This window comes from Pectinophora gossypiella, chromosome 26 (genome assembly GCF_024362695.1).
Source record: "Pectinophora gossypiella chromosome 26, ilPecGoss1.1, whole genome shotgun sequence".
Lineage (NCBI taxonomy): Eukaryota > Metazoa > Arthropoda > Insecta > Lepidoptera > Gelechiidae > Pectinophora > Pectinophora gossypiella.
Window position 1 is genome coordinate 6,905,797 of NC_065429.1, and position 27,744 is coordinate 6,933,540.

A 27,744-nucleotide genomic window follows, 5' to 3' on the forward strand; every position below is an offset into this window, starting at 1 on the left:
TAAATACAATGCGTAACAGAGTGAGTATAAAGCGCAGTATATGGACCAGGAAAACAATAAGTAAGCATCACAAACATAGAGCAAGAGCATAGATCTATTTAATTTATTGTAGAGCATGGGGGCAAGAAAGTAATTGAATGTATTAATATAGAATGTTTTGAAAGTTATCGTGGGACATACTTTATCCTTTCGACGTAACTGGTTCCGCTCGACATTAAATGGAAGATTTTTGTGTTGTCGCAGCACAGTATCTCTGATGTACAACTGTCTCACGGATAGAACATCGCATTCCTTATAAAGTTCTTCAGTGGGGTACCTGTAAGACTTGAAATGCATAACCTTTAGTAAGATAAGATAAGATTCTTTATTTGCCATAAATGCAGTGTGACAGATGTTACAAAAAAATATAGTTTACCGTGCATTTAGATTACGTAAATCATGCAAAAAAGTCCAATAGTCCTTTAGTGTCCAATCATCTTGCCTCTTCTGTCCTCAATAACTCTCAATATTTGCCTCTTTTCCCTTACTCTTACTCGCACTTCCTCATTTCCCTTTCTGTCCAACTTGTTCTTTCCATCTTCCTCCAACACCACATTTAAAAGGAATCGAGTCTCTCTCTGTCTTTCTGTGTCAGTGTCCAAGTTTCATATCCACAGAGGGCTACACTCCATAGGAAAGTTTTGCTGCAACGTGGTTTTCACCATAAGACAAGGGGATAGGAATTATAGGCGGCAAAATAAAACAATTGAGTAAATTACTTAGGTACATAATAATATTTACTTATAATTACTGCTACATTTAATTCTGCATTAAAGAAATTACTAACATAATTTTAATATCAATATTATTTTGTTTGGATTTATTTAATAAGTACCTAAACATTTAATTAGCTATATATGTTTTTAAATGGCAAATTATAAAAATAGATCTTTTTCTATTACAACATTCATGAAATGATCAAATTGAAATTTCCAAATACTTTTCTACACCTACTTATCACAATTTTATTCATTTTGCCATATTTACTTTTCGGGCACTATTTTATTCTCTTTCTGATTTTAAAAGCCCAAGGTAAGCCAATAACGAATACAGAAGTTTTATGTATACAATATTGAAAGTGCCCGACATCGGTGACACTTTTTTAATCGGCACTTTTGACATTCAGCCTTGATATCCTTGTTTTCAGAATACTTACTTACTTACACTAAATATTGCAGAGACATTTAGGAACAATAATTCAAAGATTTTATTATTACCTAGGTACCTGACTACTTATTATAAAATAAAATATTGTTATCTAAACCCATTTAAACCGAGATAATTCGGACTAAAACTATAAAACTACAAGCGAATAATTAACATAAAACGCGATCAGTTATGTCGTAAAAACCGACAGGCGAATGTGTCATTTCTAACATATCACAAGTTTTTGTTTTGAAATACCGTAAGTTCTGTTTCTTTCTTATAATAGGAGTAAGCTCTGTTCACTTCTACTTATTTTTCTACAATCACCGAACCGATTATCATGCGGCTCCCTCATTCAGCGCTTATCGCTATCGTACTAGGGTCGATTAATTCTTTAAAATATTCTTCCTCTCAGACGACGCCCTGAGCCGAGGTTCACGCCCAACTGAGCACCCTCAAGCATGTTATCTTTAATTTTGTACAGCCCTCAGTCCTCCCCATTTATCCGGCCAAGTAGTTAATGTCATTTGCGGCAAATGGGGAGCGCTGAACACTCTCATACGGTAAAAAAATTAAGACAACAGGCCTGAAGGTGCCCAGTTGGGTGCAAACCTCGCCTCAAAGCGTCTAGCATATAAGCGCTGAATGAGGGAATTTTGCACCACACCGGCGGGGTCGGTATTGAGGTTTACGCTGGGGAAATGATGATGAGATTATCCTCATTCTACATCAAATAACTTTACCCTCTTAGTCACATCGCCACCGCTAGATAGGTTTGCAAGTAACACTTCATATTATCTCAATATCAAATGCTTATTAGTAGTATTACATTCTATTATCATAGTTTTGTTTTTTCAAACTGATTTCTCAGACTTCTATATTTTAAACTCCAAGACTTGCTTGAGAAAGGTGGGGTTTCTAAGTCCACGTTTGTGTGGAGTCCATTCTTCGTAATTTCTCCATTCTTCGCCACTTCTCCATTCGATTTTTCATTCTTATCTTTGTTATCTACTTCTCCATTTTGAGGATTTTGTTCTGTAATGGAGTCTGCTTCTTTGTGTTGTTCTGCTTCCTGAAATTAATAAAACAGACATTTTAATAATCACACTTTAACGGCCTCTGTGGTTTAATGACGTTGGGCTCACGATCTCAAGGTCTCGGGTACGAATTCCCGTGGAGAGACATCGCAAAAATCACCTTGTGATCCCTAATTTGGTTAGGACTTTACAAGCCGATCCGTCCGAAAGCAAAATGACTCATGCTTTGCAAGGCACGTAAAGCCATTGGTCCTGGCCGCTACTTACTGAAGTAATTACGTGGCCATTACATTAGTCATGTTAGGAGCCTTTGGTGGGTCAATAATAACCCTGCAATCAGGTTTGCTAAATATAGAAGGAATTGAAAGTTTTGAAATAAAAAACGTTTACAAGTACAATGCAGAATAATCTTACCGGCCCATGAATCATCCTGTTGATAGGGAACTGCATCTCATAGAAGACGTAGGAGGAGAACCAGATAAGCAGCTGGAACAGGCATACTTGCCACCAGGTCATGATGCCAAACACGTTATATAACCAGCGACCAGCGAAGAAGTAAATAGAGTAGTACCTGAGGAGGATAAAACAGATATGATTAACACAAAATGTTTGTTTTTTTTAATAAGTAACCCGCAGTGGAGTAGTGTGGTGAAGTATACTCCTTTTTTTGACGTGACTTATTGTAGATTTGCCGCAAATGGCATTAACTACTTGGCCGGACAAATGGGGAGCGCTGAAGGCTCTCACCCGGTGCAACGTTTAAGACAACAGGCCTGAGGGTGCCCAGTTGGGCGCGAACCTCGGCTCAGGGCGTCGTCTGAGAGGAAGAATATTTGAAAGGATTAATAGCGATAAGCGCTGAATGAGGAAAATCGTCGACCACGCCGGCGGGGTCCGTATCGGGGTTCTGAAGTGTTTGATGTCGCGAGCTACTACGTCCTTCGCACAAAGTATACTCCATATCTCCTCCGGTTGATTGAGGGGAGGCCTGTGCCCAGCAGTGGGACGTAAATAGGCTGGTTATGTTTATGAAGAGGACAGGACTCTCAGTACAGGTTTTGAAATACGCTACTCTGGGCGTTATCCCACTGGCGTCAGACAGAGTACTGTGGAGCGAAAGGCAAGAGCGAAACCACTGCTCTATTTTTCCCTAAAAAGTACCATGGAGAATGCTACACCGACAAGAGCGTGGCTCTTAAATTACTGATGATGTTAAGTATGTTTTAATAAGTATACGAGTAAGTCTTACACAATAGCGTATAATATCCCAATGGCTGCATTTAAACTGAGCTCCAGCACATGATGAGTAGGTCCTCTTCGCGGCTGCAGCAACGCCTCCACCACCAGAAGTAGAAGGATGTTGCTGTGCACACACTGGTTGAACCACCAGGGTATGACAGTGTCGTAGACTGCTGGGAATACTAGCTCACGGTCGATGGAGTACAGCGTCCAGAACATGGTGAAGACGAACTGGAAGAATGGAAATTAAAGAAAAATATAATCATAAGCTCAGGACTATATCCCAATTGGGGTAGCCAGAGGTACGTCCATCGCAAGATGAACTAAGTACCCACACCTCAACGAGCTGTCTGTTAGACCAACGTGATAGGCAATGAGCCGCATCGCTGAGTTAGTAAAAATAAAGAAAAAGCAGCTAAATCTTTATAATTAAACAAACACGGAGCTGGTTACTATCATGGTAGATACAGGAAATTTAGTGCTGCGAGATTTTGTGTGTGTATGTGTGTGTGTTAGAGAATTACCCGCGGTGGAGCAGCGTGGTGGAGTATGCCCCTCGCATTGATTGAGGGGAGGCCTGTGCCCAGCAGTGAGACGTACACAGGGTTTTAGTGACATCGTAACGAAAACTTTGATGGGTAATTCAAATCATGATTCAGAGTTGATTCCAAGAGGAATTGTCGACGGAAAATCCCACTTGATATTAACTCTGAATCATGTTCGAATCATCCCCCTCAGTATGCGGTACGATGTCACTTACACCCTGTATAGGCTGTTTAAGTTATGTTATGTACAAATATACATACATAAACTTTACTCATTCCTATTTCTTACCGGGGTAAGCAGAGGCTATGGAATTCCATTTGCTTCGATCCTGACACACTTCTCTTACTTCCTCCATATTCGTCAATCGTTTCTACAGTCCGATTTAGTGGATGGATGGATCTGTTACGTAACTATTAAGTAATCTGTGGTAATATTATGCAGACTTACACAAGTATAAGGCACGACAAGGCCTTTGAAGAGAATATCTCTCCAGAAGCGAATCTTGCTGGCGATAGGGCTGTCCTGCTTGCTCGCCCACTCGAGAACATCATGAGCGAAGGCGAGAAAGAGAAACAATGTCTGGAACAGCTGCGGAAGAAACAGACAGAAAATTAACATAACTAAACTACTTAATATTTATTATTGAAGCCGGCGGCACTTTTTCTAATATTTTTCTGTCCGGCACTTTTAGTATAGTGCCCCAGATGAAGCCATGAAGACCTCAATAATAAATAGAATTCAAAAACTGTACTCCAAAAAGATATAAAAATGGCAAAAGAAGAAAATATTTAATTTTAATTTTATTTATAAATATATTTTTTATAACATATATCTTAGTAATTTTCTGCTTACGACTTTTCTGGAAAGTATCCTGGGCCCATATAAATAATTATATTAAATCAAATTGATAACTTCCTACTTTTTCGAAGTCAGTTACAAATATATCCATCGATTTAGGCGTAAAAACATAACATGCAGACAGAGAGTTATTTTCGCATTTATAATATTAGATGCAACATAGAAAATTTGCGATCTCGAGTCGGGATTGCATTCTCTAGTTAGCCATGTCGTTACAATAACAGAAATATATCAAACAGCTGATCGGAATGGTCTGCAAAATTATCATCACTGCACCCATTTCCTATTATTTATTTTAAAAAATCACGTTTCTCGTCACGTGACCCTAATTACTATCATAAGTTGAGTAATTGTCTATACGAGGTCAGTGAACGATACAAAGTTCATAACGTGACAATCTCGTGTTTATAACGTTATAATATATCATATGTTATATAGTTAATAATATCAATTAGAGTAAGTAATTTCTAGTGTTGGGATGGAGAATTTTATAATAAAATTAGGTTTTATCTTAATTTATTTTATTCATCATCATCAACATTTTCCTAGTATTGTCCCGTTTTTCACAGGGTCCACTACCTAACCGGATTTGACAGGTCCGGCTTTTTACAGAACCGACTGCCTGTCTGACCTTCCAACCCGCGAAGGGAAAACCAGCCCAATACAGGTTAGGTCATACTTATACCTCCAAAAACGCATTTCTCGGGAATGTGGGTTTCCTCACGATGTTTTCATTCACCGCTAATAATAATTTATTTTTTATTCTTAAATTAATTTTATAAAAATGAATACTATTTAACTTTATTAATTTTTATTTGTATTTAATCAATTTTATTTATCAATTTTTCTTGAAATTTTGAATTTAGAAATTATATTTTGAATTTTTATAATTTAGTTTTAGTTTTTATTAATAGGTTATCTATACATGTTAAATTACGGCAAAACATAAGATTTTTGTACATTTAAATGTTTTAATTTTTGGACAAATAAGTAATTATTATAATTTTTTCAGGAAGAAATAATATCACGAAATTCATTTCGTGATCCCTAGTTATAATCACTCGATTGATCGTCCGAAAGTAAGATGATCATTGCTTCGGAGGGCACGTTTATATTTATGATATGTTAAATAATGAATGTAAAATTATAGTTTCAAGGTGACTTAAACCTAAAAACTATGGCAAAATAGGATACACGTTGCAGCACATGCAAACACACACACACACATAAATACACACACACCATACACTATTACTTATAAATAACATAATTATAATTAAAAAAAAATGTTTAGTAAGTATTTAAGTAATTTTTGTTATAAGTATCTTATTTGATTATTTGTGTACAACTTTCTTTTATTGAAAAGTGGTGTCTCCGAATACAGGCACTACTGTAAATAGCTTCTTCTTATTATTATATGTTTAAGTATATCTTATTTTTTATAAGTATATCGAACATGTAGCTATTAGATAAGTTAAGTTTCTTTGTAATTTATTTTTTGTGGTTGTAAATATTTATTTTTATTATTTATTTATTTAAGCACATCACTAATTAGTTACGTCGATATTGCCCTATTTTGCCTACAGACAGGCACATGAACAGACTAAACATAGATTAGAAATACCATTCCTATCAGTAACCGGATTTTCGGATCATTATTAGATAATTTGTTTATTATTTAGTTAGATGATAGACAGACAGATGCAGTCCGTAATCCTTATCAGAGCGGTCAGTAACACTAATAAAAAAAAGATTACTAGAAAGTTCACTAACTAAGGGTGGTATTAATAAACTAATAACGGACTCCGTGGTCCAGTGGTTGAGCGTTAAGCTCACGATCCGGAGGCCCCGGGTTAGAATCCCTGTGGGGCATATCACAAAAATCACTTTGTGATCCCTAGGTTGGTTAGGACAATACAGGCTGATCACCTGATTGTCCAAAAAGTAAGATGATCCGTGCTTCGGAAGGCACGTTAAGCTGTTGGTCCCAGTTACTACTTACTGATGTAAGTAAGTAGTCGTTACATGAGCTATGTCAGGGGCCTTTGGCGGCTCAATAGTAGGTAACCCTGACAGGTTGATGAGATTGGTATTCCACCTCACAACCCACACGATAAGAAGAATAACTAATCTCAGCTTCGAGGCTGCCGTCAAGATCACGACAATGTGACAGTTCCTACATAAAAACAGGGACTTGAGCAGGGTCTTGAGGGCAGTCTCAGTCGAGATTAGTTTAGTAATACCACCCTAAGTACTTGGAAGAGGGGAATACTTGGGAATAACCGTCTGGGAAATAATATTAGACAGCCAAATTACTAAAATTGTATCCTGGTGAGAGCCCTCAGCGCTCCCCATTTGTCCGGCCAAGTAGTCAAATCTACAATAAGCTACGTCATAAAAAAGCGAAAACTGAAATTAAATTGCAACATTTTTTTTACGTCTAGGTCTCTGTGCCGAGCCGACCAGTGGTTGAGCGTTGGGCTCACGATCCGGAGGTCCCTGGTTCGAATCCCGTTGGGGACATTGCTGAAATCACTTTGTGAGACCATCCTATGATTGTTCTAAAAAGTAAGATGATTCCGTGCTTCGGAGGGCATGTTATTTTTAGTTTGGTATTTTTAGTTAAAAATACCTTCAGCAACCCGCAGTGTCGGTGGGCCATTTAATCAGACGATAAAATACCTAATATTTATGACTGTAAGGTCTAGATCTTTGACCTGGTTATCAGCAGTCAAGACTCGAAAGATACCTAATGAGAATACTAATTTATACATCAGCTGCATACATGATACACTCGTGATAACCAGTGATCCGTGCTTTGGAATGCACGTTAACTCATTTGGCCCCGGTTACTACTATACTACTTACTGGCTAACGGTCTCCGAGGTCCACTGGTTGAGCGTTGGGCTTACAAGCCGGAGGATCCGTGTTCGAAACCCAGTGGGGACAAATCACAAAAAAATGCCATGAGCTGATCACTCTATTGTCCGAGAGCAAGATGATCCTTGCTTCGGAAGACACGTTAAGCCGCCCCGGTTACTACTTACTGATGTTACGTACCGAAAGACAAGCAACAGAACATGTTTTATGTCTTTACAACATAACAAGACATCACGCCTGTATCCCCAAAAGGGGTAGATAGAGGTGTACATTCTCCTAAGGCCGAGATTTTCTGACAAAGAACATTCGGTCTTGCGACTAATACACACCCATTCCTCGCCAGCTATGTTCAAGTCCCGTGTAATAGGGGGCAAGCCTATTCAAATTCAAAATTCAAATTTAATTAATTTATTTTCAGACCATAATAACGTCCATAGAAAAAATAAATAATAATAAACAATAAATAAGTACAAAAATTGTTAAAAAATAAAAAGTACAAATACATAAAAATTATAAACTAGAAATTAAAATCAAGATTAAAACTTGCCATTAACCGAGCACAAATCCTGACAATTACGTTTTTGTTTTAATAAAATGACTTTAATGACTATCACGTGCTCAGCGGTGAAGGAAGTCATCGTGAGGAAACCTACATTCCCGAGAAATGCGTTTCGGAGGTATGTGACCTAACCAGTATTGAGCTAGATTTATTAAAAGTAGGTAGATACTCACAACATTCCATCCTGTCAGATAAGCCACTCTGAACTTAAATAACATCCTCAAGTCCATTTCAGGACTGTTCATCAGTTCGAATCCCAGGTTGAGCGCAAACAACCCCACAAATGAATGATGATACATAATTAAAAGATGGAATACAGTCCGCCAATACAGTTTAGCGTCACTTCTATCAAATAACTTCTCATTTTCAGTTATTAAAAAACACAAAATATTATAAAATATATTATTTTCTTTAAATAACACATCCATTTTTAATTGTAATTAATAAAATTCACTTTTTTTATTTTAATTTTCAATAATGCACTTTTGAATTTAGATAGATTTCGAATTTGAAACGCGCTGTGCTTTTGTTTTGTGTAAAATTTGTTTATTAAATTAATTTATTGAACTTATAATAATTTTCAAATTTATTACTTAAAATTAAATTCTTAAAAACTAATAAACGCCCAAACTCAGTATTTGAAGGGCGACTATTGATAATTATTAATTATGATGGACGGTAGCTTGCATTATTTTATAAAAGATAATGTTGCCAGAGTATAGTTTCGTTTACCCCAATGATAATTTTAGATGTATTTCTATTTTATATTCGGCGAGCAAGTATTTTGTCCGACTAAGTAGTATACCATCCTGGGCTGTAAAAATGTATTTTTATGTTAAAAGTATTTTAGGGAACAAGAATTTAAGTTTATTGTAGTACATAGTTTTAAATTTTAATTAGGCTTCTGTTATTTAAGTATAGAAGTGTGTAAGAAGTGTGTTAATGTTGCATCTCAAAAAGCGGTTGTAACACCGGTACCGATTTAAACCCCCCGATTCCAGCAGACACCTCCTAATTTTATTTTAAGTTATACTTGTCATTTTCTTATCCGCCGAAAAGGAAAAGGACGGATGATTGACAACTGTTAATTTTAAAATAGGCATCTCTCTCATATGTAATCCGTCTGACGTGTACTGACAACTTAATTCTGTCGGGTTATTGGCCAATATAAAAATTTGGGAGGGATTTCAAAATTCTTGCCTAAAATTGACGTGTGTTCCATAATTTTTATGCGTGTCGATTACCCGTCCCTTTCCTTTTCGGCGAATAAGAAAATGACAGGTATAACTTGAAATAAAATTAGATGGTGTATACTGGAATTAGCACCAATGAGTTATTAATTTATCTTGAGTGTAGTTTTCACTAACACAGTCTCGCCACCTATCACGTTGTTCTAACAGAACGCTCGGTGAGGTGTGGGTACTTAGTTCATCTTACGATGGATGTAACTCTGACTACCCCAATTGGGATATAGTCAAGAGCTTATTTAATTATGAGTTCGTGAAACGAAACATTTTTCCACTGGCATCCCCCCAACTAGTCATATTTTATCATGACATACAGACAAGCGCACATTAGTTTTATATACTCCCTGGCATTCCACCCGTGACTCCGTCTGTCTCTTTGACGCGTCTCTTTTATGTCCTCTTTATCAATCATTCAATCAATTATTCTTTATTGAACAAAGACATAAGTACATGTACAAACGAATAAAATAAGCACAATGGGCGGCCTTATTGCTAAACAGCAATTTCTGCCAGGCAACCTAAGGGTAAAAGCACTTTATGTACCCTTTTTCATCCCCTTAAGGGATGATTTTCTACTTATACGAAAACACATAATTATAAACTATCACTAACTAATAATTAATATAACTAGACTACTACCACACTACTAGTACTAGTATAGTTTTTACGGAAATCATCCCTTAAGGGGATGAAAAAGTAGACAGAAAAAGTGACGCGTGCGATACTTTCTACATACCTACTCACCAAATTATAAACGTGAATCGTGAATTAAGAGTGAAAATGTGACAGACAGTTTTTTTTTTTGCATTTATAGTATTATCACAGATCGCCTCATCGGACAGTTCAATTAATTATGATAACATTTAGATTATACGCTCACTTCAACCACATATGGCTTTTTATCATAAAGTAATTGCATAAAGTGATTATTATCTTAGGTAAACGTAGTATGTCACCATCTCCCTGTCGTTATTCCGTTTTTACAAGGTCCGTTTACCTAACCTGAAGATTTGACAGGTCCGTTATTAACAGAAGTCACATAAACTCTTTATGTTTCAATTTCCTTCCACCGACTGTAATTGGAATACCATTGTATTTAAGTCTATAAATTATGTAATACAAACTGGATTAAAAGAAAAGAAAGGAAAACATGAAACAGTAGGACTAGGGCCCTGTGCTGGGAGGTTTTCTGGCCACGTCTTTCCCTCAGCGTTACAGATTCCGATGTGGTAGTAGTTTTACAGCTAGTTACATAATGGTGCTAATTCCTGTAAATACCATCTAATTTTATTTTAAGTTATATCCGTCATTTTCATATCCGTCGAAAAGGAAAGGGACGGATGATTCACAGCTCTTAATTTTAGGAAGAATGAGTAAATGAATGAATAACCCGGGCGAAATAAAATTAGGCGGTGTCTGCAGGAATCGGGGCCAATATGTAATTTAATTATGTTTGACGTTCAAAAAGCGCTAACTTTGTAAGCCAATTTTGAAAAATAAATATTTTTGAATTTTTTTTTTTGAAGCGACTGCCTGTCTGAACACTTCAAGCCGTGAAGGGAAAACCAGCCCAATACAGCGGGCTTAGCACCGTAAGCACGCGACTCTTTCTCGCCGCGACAGAGATCATCTGTCCCTTTCTGTGCAGTACTGTGAGAGAGTGACGGGTGACGTATGTCGAGGCGAGAAAGAGTCGCGCGCTTACGGTGCTAAGCCCCCGGCTAGCCTAGCCTAGCTAGCTAGGTTAGCTAGGCCTCCGGAAGGTATTTCTCGGGAATGTGGGTTTCCTCACGATGGTTTTGTTGGCCGTTACTTTTTTAACTTGATTTATTGTTGATAAATGAAGCTCGTGTTAGTGCGGGGCGAAGAATGTCCCTTCTACACGTGTTCATTTACTATGTAATGTTGGTATTACCGGCCAAGTATATAAAGCTATATGCGTCAAATCTACAACAAGCCGCGTCGAAACGAACGCTGATGGTAACTACCAGAAAGTTTACATGACCAGATTTTAATTTACAACATAGTAATGCATTAAAAATGATAATTTGAAAATTATCCCCTTATCTCCTAAGGGGATGAAAACTAATCCTACACGGGCGAAGTCGCTTAGTAGTAGAAGTAAATTGTATAAGTCTTTATTTAAAAATCTTATACAAAAGATCTCTTAGCTTTAAGTTTATATTAAATATCTCCTATACTTAGAGGTTGCCTGGAAGAGATTGCTTCTTAACAATAAGGCCTTTCTATTTCTCTTTTGTTTTGTATTTCCTGTTTGTGCAATAAATTATTTCTTATGTTATGTTTATTTACTTGTAGTTTTTTAGTAACTGTGTTTTAATAAGTACCTAATATTATAAAGCGAACTCCACTCCCACAGATAAACCGATGAATTGGTTTTATAGGGTTATATTAATTAAATTTATTTATGAAAAATAAATATTTACTTATTTATGTACGAGTATGTATAACTAATCATCCCATAAGTACCTAATTAATTAATTAAATAAACTAACATAAATATGATTGACCTAAATATTTAGATAGATAGATAAATTATGTATTTGGTCAACAGTCACACATGCATATAATACAAATCAACAACAATACACACCACATACAAAATGTTTAACACACGCCAGCCGGGGCTGCATGACAACCGCGCCGCGCGCGGCGCGAATTATATTGAGCGCTTCCACCAATAGCCGTTTGACGTCCATCTACGTAGATAGCATTCGTATCGTTTATTGGTCCAAGCGCTCGATATGATTGCGCGGTTGTCATGCAGACCCGGCAGGTATAATGTGTGCTGCAGCGCAAAACGGCCATAGCTCAGCGCAAGTATTTGCTCTTTCGAGCAAATCGCTCATTTTCAGCTACAACCCGGATAGAGGAAACCGCGGATACGGTAACCGAACTAATTGACGTGGTTTACCAATAATAATTAATTATTTCTGTTATCAATTCATGAAGGTTATCATTTCTGCAATTTCCAAGACAAGTTTTTATGAATTATTTTTATGTAAGTACCTATATCTCCTACATAGCATCGACGGCTCAGTAATAACCCTGACACCAGGGTTAATGAGGTCGGTATTCCACCTCACAACCCACACGATAAGAAGACAAGAATGGTTTAGTGGTGAGAGAGTTGGGTTTACGATTTGCAGGTCCGAGTTCGATTCATTTCGTGAGTTGAGGACCCCGATACCGACCCTGCCGACGTGGTCGGAGATTCAGCGCTTATCACCATCGATCCACTAGGGTCGATTAATTCTTTCAAATACGAGTAATATCCTCTCAGACGACGCCCTGAGCCGAGGTTCCCGTCCCTGTTACCCAAGGTGGGTACCCAAGCCTGTTTTCATGAATGTTGTACCGGGTGAGAGCCCTCAGCGCTCCTCATTTGTCCGGCCAAGTAGTTAATGTCGTATCCAACAAATCTACGCTAACGTTGAATGCGCGGATTATACAGGGTGTTAGTGACATATCGTAACGAAAACTTTGAAGGATGATTCAGACCATGAATCTGAGTTGATATCAAGTGGAATTTTCCGTCGTTCGTCGTCGTATGGAACTGAAAAACTGAAAAAAATCATGAATTTTCCGACAGGAAATTCCATTTGATATCAAACTCAGATTCATGGTCTGAACAATCCCCCCTCAGGATTCGTTACGATGTTACTAACACCCTGTATACGTTATATTAATATTAGTATTTATGTTTCTGAAATAACTACCTCTCGAATGAGACAAACCACGAAAGACACAGATTAAAAAACCTATTTAAATACAATGGGCAGCATAATAATAATTATCGCGGTATTATTAAACATGTGAAAAAAAAACAAGAAAACGCCAAGGACAGGTTATTTTTCCTCGTGGAGTTAAGTATATTAATAACATAACCATGAATAACGGTCTCTGTGCTCCAGTGGTGGGGACATATCACAAAAAAAATTTGATCCCTAGATTGGTTGGACATTACATTCACAGGGTCCGCTTACCTAACCTGAAGATTTGACAGGTCCGATTTTTTTACAGAAGCGCCTGCCTGTCTGACCTTCCAACCCGCGAAGGGAAAACCAGCCCAATACAGATTAGGTCACATACCTCCGAAAATGCATGGGTTATGTATATTTGTACTTACAATATTCCATGTCGTAAATAGCAAGAGGGTATATGTCTTCAAAACCGAAAATGCCCCATTTGGGTCTTTATAATCTTTTTCTTCAATTTCAGGCAACAATTGAGTCGAAAAATACACACCACAATAAATAAAAACCGATAAATATGCACTTTGAAATAAAAAGTTAAATAATTTCATTAATAAAATTGAATTTCGTAAAACCGAATCTGACGTCATTATTTATTAATTCTATTTAATTTATGAATTATTATTTTCTTTAATTTATTATTTATTTTTATGATAAGTAATTTCATAAAACTTTATTATTTCCAGTTAATTATTTTACAATAAAATTATTTATTAATATTATTAATATCGTATAGGTACGCGACGCGTTTAAACAATACAAAACTAAAAGTTTAAATAAAATGTGAATATATATTTTAATTTTTGCAATGAATTCTTAATTCAAAGATTACAGTCATTGTTCAATTTTTTGTGCAAAATTATTTGACGTGGTTTTGATACCTATTATAATAAAATAAAAAATTAAAAAGAAATTAAAATTTTACTTTTCGCCTTATTCTTCTCTTGTCGTGTGTATTGTGGGGTTGATGACCGTTGTCATCAACTCTTGTACCAGGGTTATTAACTTATCAATGGGTCACCAGAGGCCACTGATATGACACAATGGCACGACTACGACTCGACTTCTTTCACCTTAAGGTTGTCTGGCAGAAACTGCTGTTTAGCCATAAGGCCGCACATTGTGCTTATTTTATCCGTGTGTACCTGTCCTAAGTGTTATTTGTGCAATAAAGTATATTATTGATTGATTGACTTACATAAATAAACAGTATACGTGAGAATAACGTCCTTAACGTGCCTTCCGAAGCACACAATCGTCTTAACGGCCTATATCGTCCCACTTGTTGGACCACTTATTCACTGAGTATTGAGCTCAAGATCCGGAGGTCCCGAGTTTGAATCCCGTTGAGAGTTCTATTTACAGATAAACAGTAAGATACCACCCGCGCCCGCATTTTCATAGTTTTATATATATATAGTAAGTAATAATATTAATAAAACACTATATTTCAAACATATTCACAAAACATTTACAGAAAAAGTTTTCTACGTGGACAAAAAGAACACAATACAATACACAATTATTTATTGCACAAAAATAACATATATCACGGGAATACAAATTAAACAAACGTGCAAAAGGCGGCCTTAATTGTAACGTAGCAAATTCTTCCAGGCAACATTTGGGTGATATGATAAAATTAAATAACAATAGCGGGGCAGACAGTGCAAAATACTTAAGTAAATAAAAGTTATATACTAATAAAGACCATTGTAAACGTCCATTTCTTGTTTGTGAAACTAGTTGTTAAGTGCAATAAAGTATATTAAGACCTACCTCTCCAAGAGCAATCTCTTCCAGACAACCATCAGCAGAGGATATAATACACATATCATCATCACCCTAGCATTATCCCGTTTTTCACAGGGTCCACTTACCTAACCTGAAGATTTGACAGGTCAGGTTTTTTACAGAAGCGACTGCGTGTCTGACCTTCCAACCCGCGAAGGGAAAACCAGCCCAATACAGGTTAGGTCACATACTTCCGAAAATGCATTTCTCGGGAATTTGGGTTTCCTCACGATGTTTTCCTTCATGTGATAATCATTTATGATCCAAACGTGAATTCGAATACAAATTCGACAATCATTGGTTTAGGCCTGTGCTGGATTCGAACCTGCGACTACAAAGTGAGAGGCAAGCGTTCTACCAACTGGGCTACGGCTTTTTTTATAATACACACATACAAATAATCGTTTTGGACCATTTTTTGTAAGAAATTCCAAAATAAGTCTGGCAACCCTGTGGAAATAATGACAGACTTAAAAGGCTACTAGGCCAGAGCCGTTAAACCCTTTCCAAAAAAAAGATAGGTGCTACGTGCTTGTTCTCTAGCGGTGCAGAAGAGGCTCCCCAGGCTACGTTCCCCAAAAAAAATATAGAAGGCGCTGTACAAATTATCCTTCGTTTAACCTTCTAATTTCATGGATAACAGACATAAGCTACTTTTATCTTTGTTTTTGGGTATAAATGATGACCCCTGTTGTTACACCCAGCCACAAAAACATCTTCTTCATTATTATTCTGATCAAAATAAGGTGAAGCAAGTAGGTAGCAACATAATTCTATACGTATCTGGGGGTTAAAAGCCACATCGAAGCAATTCATCTAAAAAAGCCATATTGCAATTTGACATTTGCGCATATTAAAAGTAAGTGCGCTACGCCAACGAATGTCAAATAGCAATATTTCTTTTTAGATGAATTGCTTCGATGTGGCGTTTTAACCCTGATACATTTGTATCAGGGTTAAAAAGTGCTTGATATTTATCAAGCACCAATTGATTAATAAGTGACAACTGATTAATTTATGTACCCAGTGCAATGAGAAAATAAATACGTAATCATCATCATCATCAGCCCATTAACGTCCCCACTGCTGGGGCACGGGCCTTCCCTATGGATGGATAGGGAGATCGGGCCTTAAACCACCACGCGGGCCCAGTGCGGATTGATGGTTATTAACGACTGCTAATGCAGCCGGGACCAACGGCTTAACATGCCTTCCGAAGCACGGAGAAAATACGTAATAATCACGTTAAATCAGCGCTATCTTTTTTTTTTTTTAGGGGACGTAGCCTGGAAACTCCCTCATTTAAAATAACAAAATAAATCACTTACATAGTTCCAATTGGTGAAATAACATGTCGCAAAATCCCTAAAAAGCTTAACATGAGATTGGGATAGTAACTCGTCACTTAAAGTAAACACCATATGCAAAGCCCATAATAACACGGAATTGTTCAATATCAAATAAACACAGTGAAACAAAGTCATAAAAAACAATTTGGAATTATTTGTTTTTGCTACTGTCACTTTTTGCGATTCTACGTCGATCATTTTTATTTTAGTTTAGTTATATTTTTGTTTTAGTTTTAGATTACACTTTTATAAACTGAACAAATTAAAAATCGTTTTTATTTTTTTATTAAATTAATTTTCTATTAAATTAAATTATTATTTCTATTTATTATTAAATCAAAATAAAATGCACATTTAATTTAAAAACAAATATTATAACTAATTTAAAAATGTTAATTCATTTTGTTTACTTATAGATTAAATTATTCGAAATTTAAATCTTACGCACAAAATGCACAACTTATGACTTTTAAAACACAATTAAAAGTCAGATGCTCAATGTAAGAACTTTAACGTACTTACTTATTTAACTAATAGTTTTTAAAATATAATGTTTTTCTCTATTTTATATGTTATTACGTGTGTAGACATTGAATGAAACTGGTTTAATGTTGTTACATTTATGAGAAGACCTTGGTTGTTGGAAAAACATAAGTACTTGAAATATATAAATATCTACATAATATTACGTCGAGTAAAAACCCTTCGACTTATGGTAATTAACAAAAAAGAAAAACATATGGCAGTGGGTATTTAAATCTATATTTATCATCTCAAGAAGCAACTGCCTCTCTGACCTTACAAATTCAACCCGAAAAGGGAAAACCAGCCCAATATAGGTTAAGTGACGTCATATAAATAAATAAATAAATAAATAAATAAATAAATAAATAAATAAATAAAATAAAATATATATTTATATTTATATATATTTATTCATATAACTCCAAAATGCATTTCTCGGGAATGTATATTTCCTCGCGATGTTACCTTTCAACGCGCATGATTACCATTTAATGATTCAAACATGAATTCGAAAGCCATTTGTTTAGGCCTTTAAGCTCGTGTTGGAATTGAACCTGCAACACCACAATGAGATTCAAACATTCTTCAAACTAAGCTACCACTTTTTTTTGACGTGACTTATTGTAGATTTGCCGCAGATGGCATTAACTACTTGGCCGGACAAATGGGGAGCGCTGAAGGCTTTCACCCGGTACAACGTTTAAGACAACAGGCCTGAGGGTGCCCAGTTGGGAGCGAACCTCGGCTCAGGGCGTCGTCGTCTGAGAGGAAAAAATATTTGAAAGAATTAATCGACCCTAGTGGGTCGATAGCAATAAGCGCTGATTGAGGAAAGTCGTCGACCACGCCGGCGGGGTCGGTAATCTAAGCTAAACTACCACGACAGTAGACATCTAAACTGCAAAGTAGATTTTTTTAGCCTAAATTTTAGTCAAATGTAAATTTTGATCTTAAAATACCCTTGAGTGTTACACGTGGTACAAAAAATATGTCTTTGAACATGTACGATAAGGTTCAAAAGTCCAATCAGTTTCTTGCAAGGTAATAAATTAACTGGATGCACTTAAGACCTCGTGGCTACATGTCGTTTCTGTAATATACCAAAAATACCTACAAAAACATAAATGTTATAACTATGACAATTAATGGTTCATAATTTCACCATCATCATCATCATCAGCCCATTAACGTCCCCACTGCTGGGGCACGGGCCTTCCCTATGGATGGATAGGGAGATCGGGCCTTAAACCATCACGCGGGCCCAATGCGGATTGATGGTTATTAACGACTGCTAATGCAGCCGGGACCAACGGCTTAACGTGCCTTCCGAAGCACGGAGGAGCTCGAGATGAAAACTTTTTTTTTTGTGGTCACCCATCCAATGACCGGCCTTTGCGAAAGTTGCTTAACTTCAACAATCGCAGAACGGGCGCGTTTACCGCTGCGCCACCGAGCTTCTCAATATAATTTCACCACTGTTTACAAATAGTTCGCTGGGCTCAGTGACTGAACCTTTGCTCTTTGATTGTACCTATTCTGTTAATTATTTCTGCATAGCAACATCAGATTATCATCTACTCAGAATATCACCTGCAAAAAATGTCACACCTTTTCATCACGTGAACAAAATTTGATTATAAGAAATGACATCGGTAGTGGCCTGTATTTGACTGATTTGCCATTTTTGGATTGACAGGTTTAGACAAGCGGTCGCGTCTGTTAAAAACCGGACATGGCAAATTTCAGGTTAGGTAAGCGGACCCCGTGAAAACGGAATAACGCCAGGGAGATGATGATTCAGGTAGTCAACAGCTTATATAGTATACTTAGTGGTGATATAACATTTTAATTACCCCGGGTTACATGAAATTAGTACAGCGATATATTTCTTTCAATAGTAAGTAAATCTACTTACATCTTTATGATATTATTTTTACAATGAAGCCATCATAAAAATAGTATCATGAAGCTTAAAGTACATCAGGATTGACAACTGTATAAAATGAATGAATAACCCGGGCGAATTAAGTAGGTATCTCGCTGATTTGCAACCCGTTTTACGTGTGCTGTCAACTTAATTCTGTCGGGTTATTGACCACTGTAAATATTTTAGAGCGTTGTTTTAGATTTCTATCTAAAATTGACGTGTATTCTATAATTTTTATGCCTGTCGATTATTTGTCCCTTTCCTTTTGGGTGGATAAGAAAATGACAGGTATAACTTAAAATAAAATTAGATGGTGTGTACTGGAATCTGAGCCATTGCTCTTTTTCAAAAAAAAAAATATCACAAAATTACTTACATAATTCCAGTTAGTTCCGAAGCATAAAATAAATCTTTTAATATTGTCAATTGGATCCTGCTTCCTATCTTCTTCGGTTAGAAAATACCACAAAACCAAACCGAACAGTAAAACGAAGGTGTTTAAAAATAAATAAACTGTATGAAGAAATGTTTTAAAAATCAAAAATGGTGGAAAACTTTTTCGCGACTGGATATTAACTAAAATATCTTTCAAAAAGTCTCTTAGACCAATGGAGTTATACATATATTTTGACGCGTACATTTTTTATTTTATTTTACACTTTTTATAACTTTATTTTATTTTTTTAATAAAATAACTTTACTTTAAGTTGTATGATCTGTTTGAAGGTTACTAAGGTTTTCACTGTTATGCGGAATTTGGTTTCTATTCTAATGATATAATTTAATAATAGTTTTTGCAAAACGTATTGTTAAAGAATTTCTCAGGCGAAAACTTGTTTATTAATTAATTACCTATGTCTAATGATTCTAATTTAAAATAAAAATAGCATTAAAAAGGTACACTAGTAGTGCGAAACTAATGACTCAACCCGGCTTCGCTTGGATAATATTTATTTACTCAATATTTAATTATTTATTGCATTCCATGTAGTAAAATGGGGTGTTACGAGTACTAGGCATACTATTAATTTACTCTGTGGTCTTGGTAGAGAAAAATATTATCGATTACACTAGTAAAAACTGTATGAAAATAATAATTCACAAGATGAACCAAAGGACAGACTTCCCTTCAAATTATGTATTGGTCTTCTACCGTGTGGGTTGTGAGGTGGAGTACCAACCTCATCAACCCTGGTGTCAGGGTTACTATTGAGCCGCCAAAGGCCCCTGACATGGCTTACGTAACGATTACTCACTTACATCAGTAAATACTAACCGGGACCAACGGCTTAACGTGCCTTCCGAAGCACGGATCATCTTACTTTCGGACAATCAGGTGATCAGCCTGTAATGTCCTAACCAAACTAGGGATCACAAAGTGATTTTTGTGATATGTCCCCACCGGGATTCAAACCGGGGACCTCCGGATCGTGAGTCCAACGCTCAACCACTGGACCACGGAGGCCGTTTATATATATTGTTTTTTTAGTTTATATGTATTGATGATGTAACTAACTATTTAAAATATATAGACTAAATAAATCGGTCGGCGCTATCTCGAGTCTATGCTAATGAATGTTAGAACATAGGTATTAATGAAAAATAGTTAAAGTACCAATTTTGTTTGTGGTTTCATATACCCACTTAACAACTTTATATCATTGAATGAACGACCTCATCATCCCGTATTTGAGCCGCCATAAGTCCCGGACATGGCTCATATAACGACTTACGTACTTAAGTGCCTAAATATTAGCCAGGACCGACTGATCTTACTTTCGGATAATCGGGTGATCAACCTACAATAATGTAACCATACTAGGTATCACAAAGTATTTTTTGCAATTATATCGCCACCGAGATTCAAACCCAGAACCTGCCAGTCGCGAGCAGACGCCCAACCACGGATTCATGATGGCCGTTGTGTCGTAGTTATGTTTTTTAGAGTGTTATTTAAGTGTAACTTTAAGTTTTACGATAATATTGAAAAAAGCCACTTACATAATTCCAATTCGTTCCGAAAGTAGGAGTAAATATTTGAAGGTTCCTTATTGGAATTTCTTTAGCTTGCTCTTCTGTGATACTTAGCCAAATGGTGCATCCATAAATAATAACAAAACTATGTAAAACACAATATAAAGCATGAAAAATTGTTCGGAAACACAACTTTATTGGAAACTTAATTTGAATCTCATCGCCAGATATTGATATGGTTTCATCCGCCATTTTTTTATATTTATTTAAGTTTTTGAAAGTTATTGTATTTTATTTCACTAAAAGACTTGAAACATAAAATAGTCACTAAAATGGAACAAAATAAATATTATTTTTGTTTACAGTAAAAAATAATTATTAAAGTTATTTAAGTTATAATATGATTTACACGTGTCAATGTAATTTTAAAATAAACTTTGTTTATTTTTAGTTTAAGCATTAAAAAAAATAAAGGTTTTATGTAATTTATTTAAATTAACGGCACATTGTTTTGATTTTAATTAAGTATTCTAAAATTAAAATATTTCTCAGAGTTTACAAGCTCTGTTTAACTTTTCAGAGCTACGGATTTTTTTAGAATCTCTAAATTATATAATTATTTTATTACAAAATTAAATTATGCCTCAAAAATCAACCACGTAATGACTGCAGTCGATCTGCGAACAATTTCAAAATGATACTGTGTGTAAATTCTTAAGGCCGCTATACACTCAAACGGCCATGGCCGACCCGAAATAATACGCATATCCTCGCCTTATAGCGAAATCCACGGTAAACGCCTTTTTAAAAAATCACATATAGACATGTATTTGTTAAAACAAGCAGTCTATGCTGCGCGAGCAATTTCGTTGAGTGTCGCAATTGATTGTACTTGTCTTTAGTATAAGATGTAAGTACTAGTATAATAATATGTGGGAATAATGTCGGGACAAACCCTTTTAGGGTTTTCCGATGTTAACTATTTAAAATGTAACATTAAATTGTAACTATGATAAATAAATAAAAAAAAACATTTGGATGCGATTTTTGTTAATAAAACCTCGAAATGGACACGCAAAAAAAAAATATTCTTCTTTTTTACGGTGTCATAGAATCATAAAAAAACGCTACGTATAGAATAGTAACTCTCCGCCCCGAACCAAATCGTATCAGGCGCCAACTTTACACCCTCTGGGTCTTACTTTAATAGTCGTAAGCTGCTAGAGAGCAAAAGGGAAGGCGCGCGGACTTTTTGTAAGCGAAACAAAACCTATGGGATCCTAGATTCATGAAATTTCCCTTTTTTTGACGTGACTTGTTGTAGATTTGCCGCAGATGGCATCAACTACTTCGCCGGACAAATTGGGAGCGCTGAAAGCTCTCACCCGGTACAACATTTAAGACAACAGGCCTGAGGGTGCCCAGTTGGGCGCGAACCTCGGCTCAGGGCGCCGTCAGAGAGGAAAAATATTTGAAAGAATTAATCGACCCTAGATAGCGATAAGCGCTGATTGATCGGGGTCCTGAAGTGTTTGGTGTTGGCAAGAAAAAAGGTCTTATTTGTGAATATTTTTATTTAGTGTTCAATCACAAAAAAATAACATACGAGAATAGTTTTACAACGGCGACGTCAAAGCCTCGGGACCCTCGGTGCGCGAGTCAGACTTACACTTTCCTTTTTATCGGATAAGAAAATGATAGAGTATGATTTAAAATAAAATTAAATGGTGTGTACTGGAGTCAGCACCATTGTTACTAAGCTTTATGGATTCGAAATAAAACTTTTTCTTGTTATTACCGGACCTTTCGGTGGTTGCTTTATTTGAGTGTGTCTACCTGAGCAAGCTTCAATGTGATTTCAGGCAAACGGCAACAGGTTTTTCTTGTTTTTGTGTGACAATATTTTCTTACTCATTAACATACCTAATCAACGACCTGTTGTGGTCCAGTGGTTGAGCGTTAGACTCACGATCTGGAGGCCCCGAATTCGAATTCCGGTGGGGATATATCACTAAAATCGCTTTGTGATCCCTAGTTTGGTTAGGACATTACAAGCCGATCACCTGATTGTCCGTAAGTAAGATGATCCGTGCTTCGGAAGGCACGTTAAGCCGTTGGTCCCGGTTACTACTTACTGATGTAAGTAAGTAGTCGTTACATGAGCTATGTCAGGGGCCTTTAGCGGCTCAATAGTAACCCTGACACCAGGGTTGGTGAGGCTATCTATCTAATCCGAAGATATCTAATCCAAGGACACCGGGGCTTTCAAATATGATGAATCCGCTAGTTCTATCTAATCACATTAGTTACTCTTTACTAAACGTCAAAATACGAAATTACTTAGATATAGTTTGTATGAAAAAGCACTGTAATGTCATAGAAATGCGTGATAAAATGTCGCAAATATTACTTATTGCGCTTTTCCTGATCAAAATTCAGAAATAAGTTAAATAGAAAAAAGATGACGTTTTTTCACAGTTTGATATCTGTTTTTATTTAGTAATCAGAATTTCATAGTTTATCTTTGACTTAGGAAAGTAATAAAATCACATTGTTAGACTTTCCCTAGTTTGGTTTGGTTACTGCAGGCTCACCACTAATACAAAATCGTTGCATGCGGAAAGCCACGGGAGCTCCGTGGTTCCTTCGCAATGAAAATCTGCACATTGACCTAGGTCTGCCAACCATTGCCCAATGGCTCAAATTAGCTTCCAAACGTTTTTTCGATTCTGCTCCGCACCACCCAAATCCCCTGGTAGTTGCGGCTTCCGAATACATCCCGCTTAGGGACGGTACTGAAAAGTATCGGCGTCCGAAGGACGTAATATACGATCCCGACGACCCGATTACTCTAGCCATAGAGGCAGCCAATCAGCTCGCGACACCAAACACTTTAGGACCCCGATACCGACCCCGCCGGCGTGGGCGACGATTTCCCTCACTCAGCGCTTATCGCTATCGACCCACTAGGGTCGATTAATTCTTTCAAATATTTTTCCTCTCAAACGACGCCCTGAGCCGAGGTTCGCGCCCAACTGGGCACCCTCAGGCCTGTTGTCTTAAACGTTGTACCGGGTGAGAGCCTTCAGCGCTCCCCATTTGTCCGGCCAAGTAGTTAATGCCATCTGCGGCAAATCTACAATAAGTCACGTCAAAAAAAAAGCAGGCTCACCACGGAAGCCGTAAACTCCAGAGATTGAGCATTGGGCACACGATCTGGAGGTCCTAAGTTCAAATCCTGGTGGGGACATAAACAACACTTTGTGATCGCGATTTCAGTTAGGATATTACATGCTGATCATCCGATTGACTTAAAATAAGTAGATCCGTGCTTTCGGCCCGTGAAGCCGTTGGTTCCGATTTCTACTTACTGGTGTATGTACGTAGCGTTACATAAGCCATGTCAGGGACAGACACCAGAAGAGCTGAGGTTGGTAACCCATCTCACAAGCCACGCGATAGAAGACTCTCAAAGAACTACAATCCCAAAAAAGTACTACTCAAAAGAACTACTCAATCGCGGAGACCGTTGAAACATAAAATCGTAAAAAATACCATTTCATAAATTTTCTACGGTTGACTAGACTTTAAATAAAGAATATCGCAACTTGCCAGCGGGTGAAATAGTGGTTAAACAGTATTCATGCGACGAATTAATCTCTGACTACTCCAATTGGGGTTATAATCATATTCCAAGAGAAAATTTAATTCGAAAAAAAATTGTCTCGAACGGAACTTGAACCCGCAGCTTGTCAAACCGGGACGAGCGTAATTACACCACCGGGTTCTCCTCCTGTCCGTGCAATATTCTTTCGATCTATGTTTCGTTATAGAGCCAACGCCGGCGTCATCTATCTAGAATAGCCCCGTCCCGGCTTGGCAAGAGCTTGTCAAGTCCCGTCCGAGTTTTTCTCTTTGTGAGTTTCCCTAAGCACTGGTAAGTGCTATAAAAACAAAAATAATTAACTTATAGTCATTTTCGTTATTAAAGTAAGTAAAATAAGTATAAATGATTTTGAATAAAAAGTTACTTACATAGTTCCAATTGGTTATAAACAAAGGAGTGAATACTTGTAAATTCCTTAAAGGAATCTCCTTTGCCTCTTCCTCGGCGATGCCAAGCCAAATAGTACAGCCGTAAATGATGACAAAATTGTATAAAATAAGGTAAATAATATGAAATAGTGTTAGGAAACAGACTTTTATAGAAAACACTTTTTTAGGTACTTCGCTAGAGTCTGTTATGCTTTCTATGTCAGTCATTTTAGTTTTTTAATTACACTTTTATAACAGTTTTTATTTTCCTTTAAACTCTTTCTTTATTAATTTTTCCTTACACAAAAAGAATGCTGTTTTCTTTTTATTTAAAAAGCTATATTTATTTTATAAACGACGGAAAGTAATGGAAAATTTAGCGTAGCAAATAATAATTAACAATTATGAATTATTATTTATATGAAAATAATTTAAAAACACTGTTTTACGTTTTTCTAATTGCACTAAAAACACTTCTCACTGACGTTACTTGTAAATTTTGTTTATTTGTTGTTATTTTATTTGTATGAAATTTACATAAGAAAAATTGGCAATATTTTTGCGATTAATTTTCCACAGTGAATCCATTCGGTTCGTCAGTCATATGCAAAATAACATGAACATTTTGTAGGCATTGATCTCAAACTTGTTTGAAGGTTTTATACTACAAAGCAAACCACGTGAACAGTGCGTGTCAGTAATTTAGTATAGATTGTAGGCAATTTAGTAAAGTAGATATATAATAAGTTTGATTCTAAGGTTGACGTAACATTTTTATTTATTTTTTATTTGTATTTTCAAGAAGAACCAACAATTGGAAAAAGAGAAAAAAACTAAACTTCATCACAAATTTAAGAGCCACGCTCTTGTCGGTGTAGCATTCTCCATTCTTGTCTATCAAAGGCCAATTCTTTCGCTTCCTTATAAGACACTCACTTAAAGACACGACGAATTTATTAAAAAAATCATAGAAGGAAGCTACAATGAAAAAGAAGAAGGGAAAGACTAAGTTGCAATATTGCTTCTCTAGTTGAATTGCTTCGATTTGGCCTTTTTAACACCCCAGAGGAGGAGAAGATTTTATTTATACCGACCCCGCTGGCAGACGACGCCCTGAGCCGAGGTTTGCGCCCAACTGGGCACCCTCAGGCCTGTTGTCTTAAATTTTGTACCGGGTGAGAGGCCTCAGCGCTCCCCATTAGTCCGGCCAAGTAGTTAATGCCATCTGCGGCAAATCTACAATAAGTCACGTCAAAAAAAGAGGATTATATTTGAAAGAATTAATCAACCGTAGTGAGCCGATTGCGATAATCGCTGAAAGAAGCAAAATATCGACGCCGACGGGGTCGATATCGGGGTCCTGAAGAGTAGTTGTCGCGAGCTGATTAGCCGCCTCTACGACACAGTAATCGGGTCCTCAAGGCCATGTATTACGTCACAGTTGACACTGACTCAGCTGCAGGTAGATAAAAACAAGTTTTAAAATCAGGTTCAAATGAGGATTCGATGCATAAAAAAATATAATAAATAGGTAACTAACCTATACACGTGGTGTAGCATTGTATGGTACCTATATCGATCTTAGAACGCCAATATCAAGGGTTTAGGCCAAATAGTAAAAAAAAAATGTGTTTTTGTTTTTGGTTTCTGATCATAATTTACATACATACATACATAAACTTACGCCTGTTTCCCACCGGGGTAAGCAGAGACTATAGAATTCCATTTGCTTCGATCCTGACACACTTCTCTTGCTTCCTCCACATTCATCAATCGCTTCATACACGCACGCCGGTTCAGAGTAGATCGTATTGAACCTTTTCTAAGGACATCTCTAATTTGGTCATCGTAAGTCCTTCTCGGTCTTCCTCTGCCAGCCCTACCTATCATAATTTAGTTCCACGCTTTTATCCCCATAGGCAGTGGTGTATAGTACGGTCACGAGCATTAATATGTATACACTTTGGTACCATGTCACATTAACTTTTTTGACAAATTGAACTGTAAGTCTCACTAAATGTCAAATATGTTAGTGCGATAGAGTCCTAAAGTGGGTATATTATATTGCTCATGACTGTACCCACTCCTCGCCAGCACCCGGTGGCAGTTAGTGCCGGGACTACTTTAGCATTATTCCTTTTAATAAAAGCACCATGAAAAAATATCAACCCGCAGTGGAGCAGTGTCGAAGAATATGCTCCATACCACCTCCGGGTGATTGAGGGGAGGCCTGTGCCTAGCAGGGGGACGTATATAGGCTGTTCGTTATGTACGTTTAGACAAGAAAAGTATTTATTAAAATTGTTCCATAAAATCAATATAAATAAATAATGTTATTATTATCTTTTTAGTTAGCGTCCCTTTTCACAGGGTTCGCTTACCTACCTGAAAATTTGACAGGTCCGGTTTTTCACATAAGCGACTGACTATGTGACCCAACCCGCGAAGGGAAAACCGGCCCAATACAGGTTAAGTCATATACACATACGAAAAATGTCTGTGTGTGTGTGAATTAATCATTTATAGTAAGTAATAATAATGATTTGTTCACTTACATAATTCCAATTCGTTCCAAATGCGGGGACAAACTTTTTTAAATTTGAAATAGGTATTTCTTTTTCAGATTCTTCAGTAATACTGCCTACTAATGTCAAAGCGTACAGAGAAACAAAAATATGAATGACTAAATAAATAATGTGAACAGTTGTTTTTAAAAATAAAACTATTTTGTTTTTTAAACTTTTTGGTTTTTTCGTTTCAGATGCTTCTATGTCACACATTTTGTAAAATAAAAGAGTTCCTGATTTAAAACA

The 27,744-nt window shown here is 36.6% G+C and overlaps 1 protein-coding gene across 4 annotated transcripts; it reads right to left on the bottom strand.

The window, feature by feature from the left end:
- Positions 1-1,193: 1,193 nt before the first annotated feature.
- LOC126378476 (androgen-dependent TFPI-regulating protein-like) lies at positions 1,194-27,726 on the bottom strand. Of its 4 annotated transcripts, none has more exons than XM_050026867.1 (5): positions 27,487-27,726; positions 4,455-4,595; positions 3,472-3,692; positions 2,637-2,793; positions 1,194-2,257 (listed from the first exon to the last, which is right to left on the bottom strand). In XM_050026867.1, the coding sequence occupies exons 1-5, from the start codon at positions 27,709-27,711 to the stop codon at positions 2,024-2,026; spliced, it is 978 nt and encodes a 325-aa protein (XP_049882824.1). In that variant the 5' UTR covers positions 27,712-27,726; the 3' UTR covers positions 1,194-2,023. The 4 variants fall into 4 exon arrangements, with proteins under 4 accessions (XP_049882824.1, XP_049882823.1, XP_049882822.1 ...); XM_050026866.1 differs by lacking the exon at positions 27,487-27,726 and adding an exon at positions 24,932-25,522; XM_050026865.1 differs by lacking the exon at positions 27,487-27,726 and adding an exon at positions 8,478-8,950.
- Between the last annotated feature and the right edge of the window lie 18 nt (positions 27,727-27,744).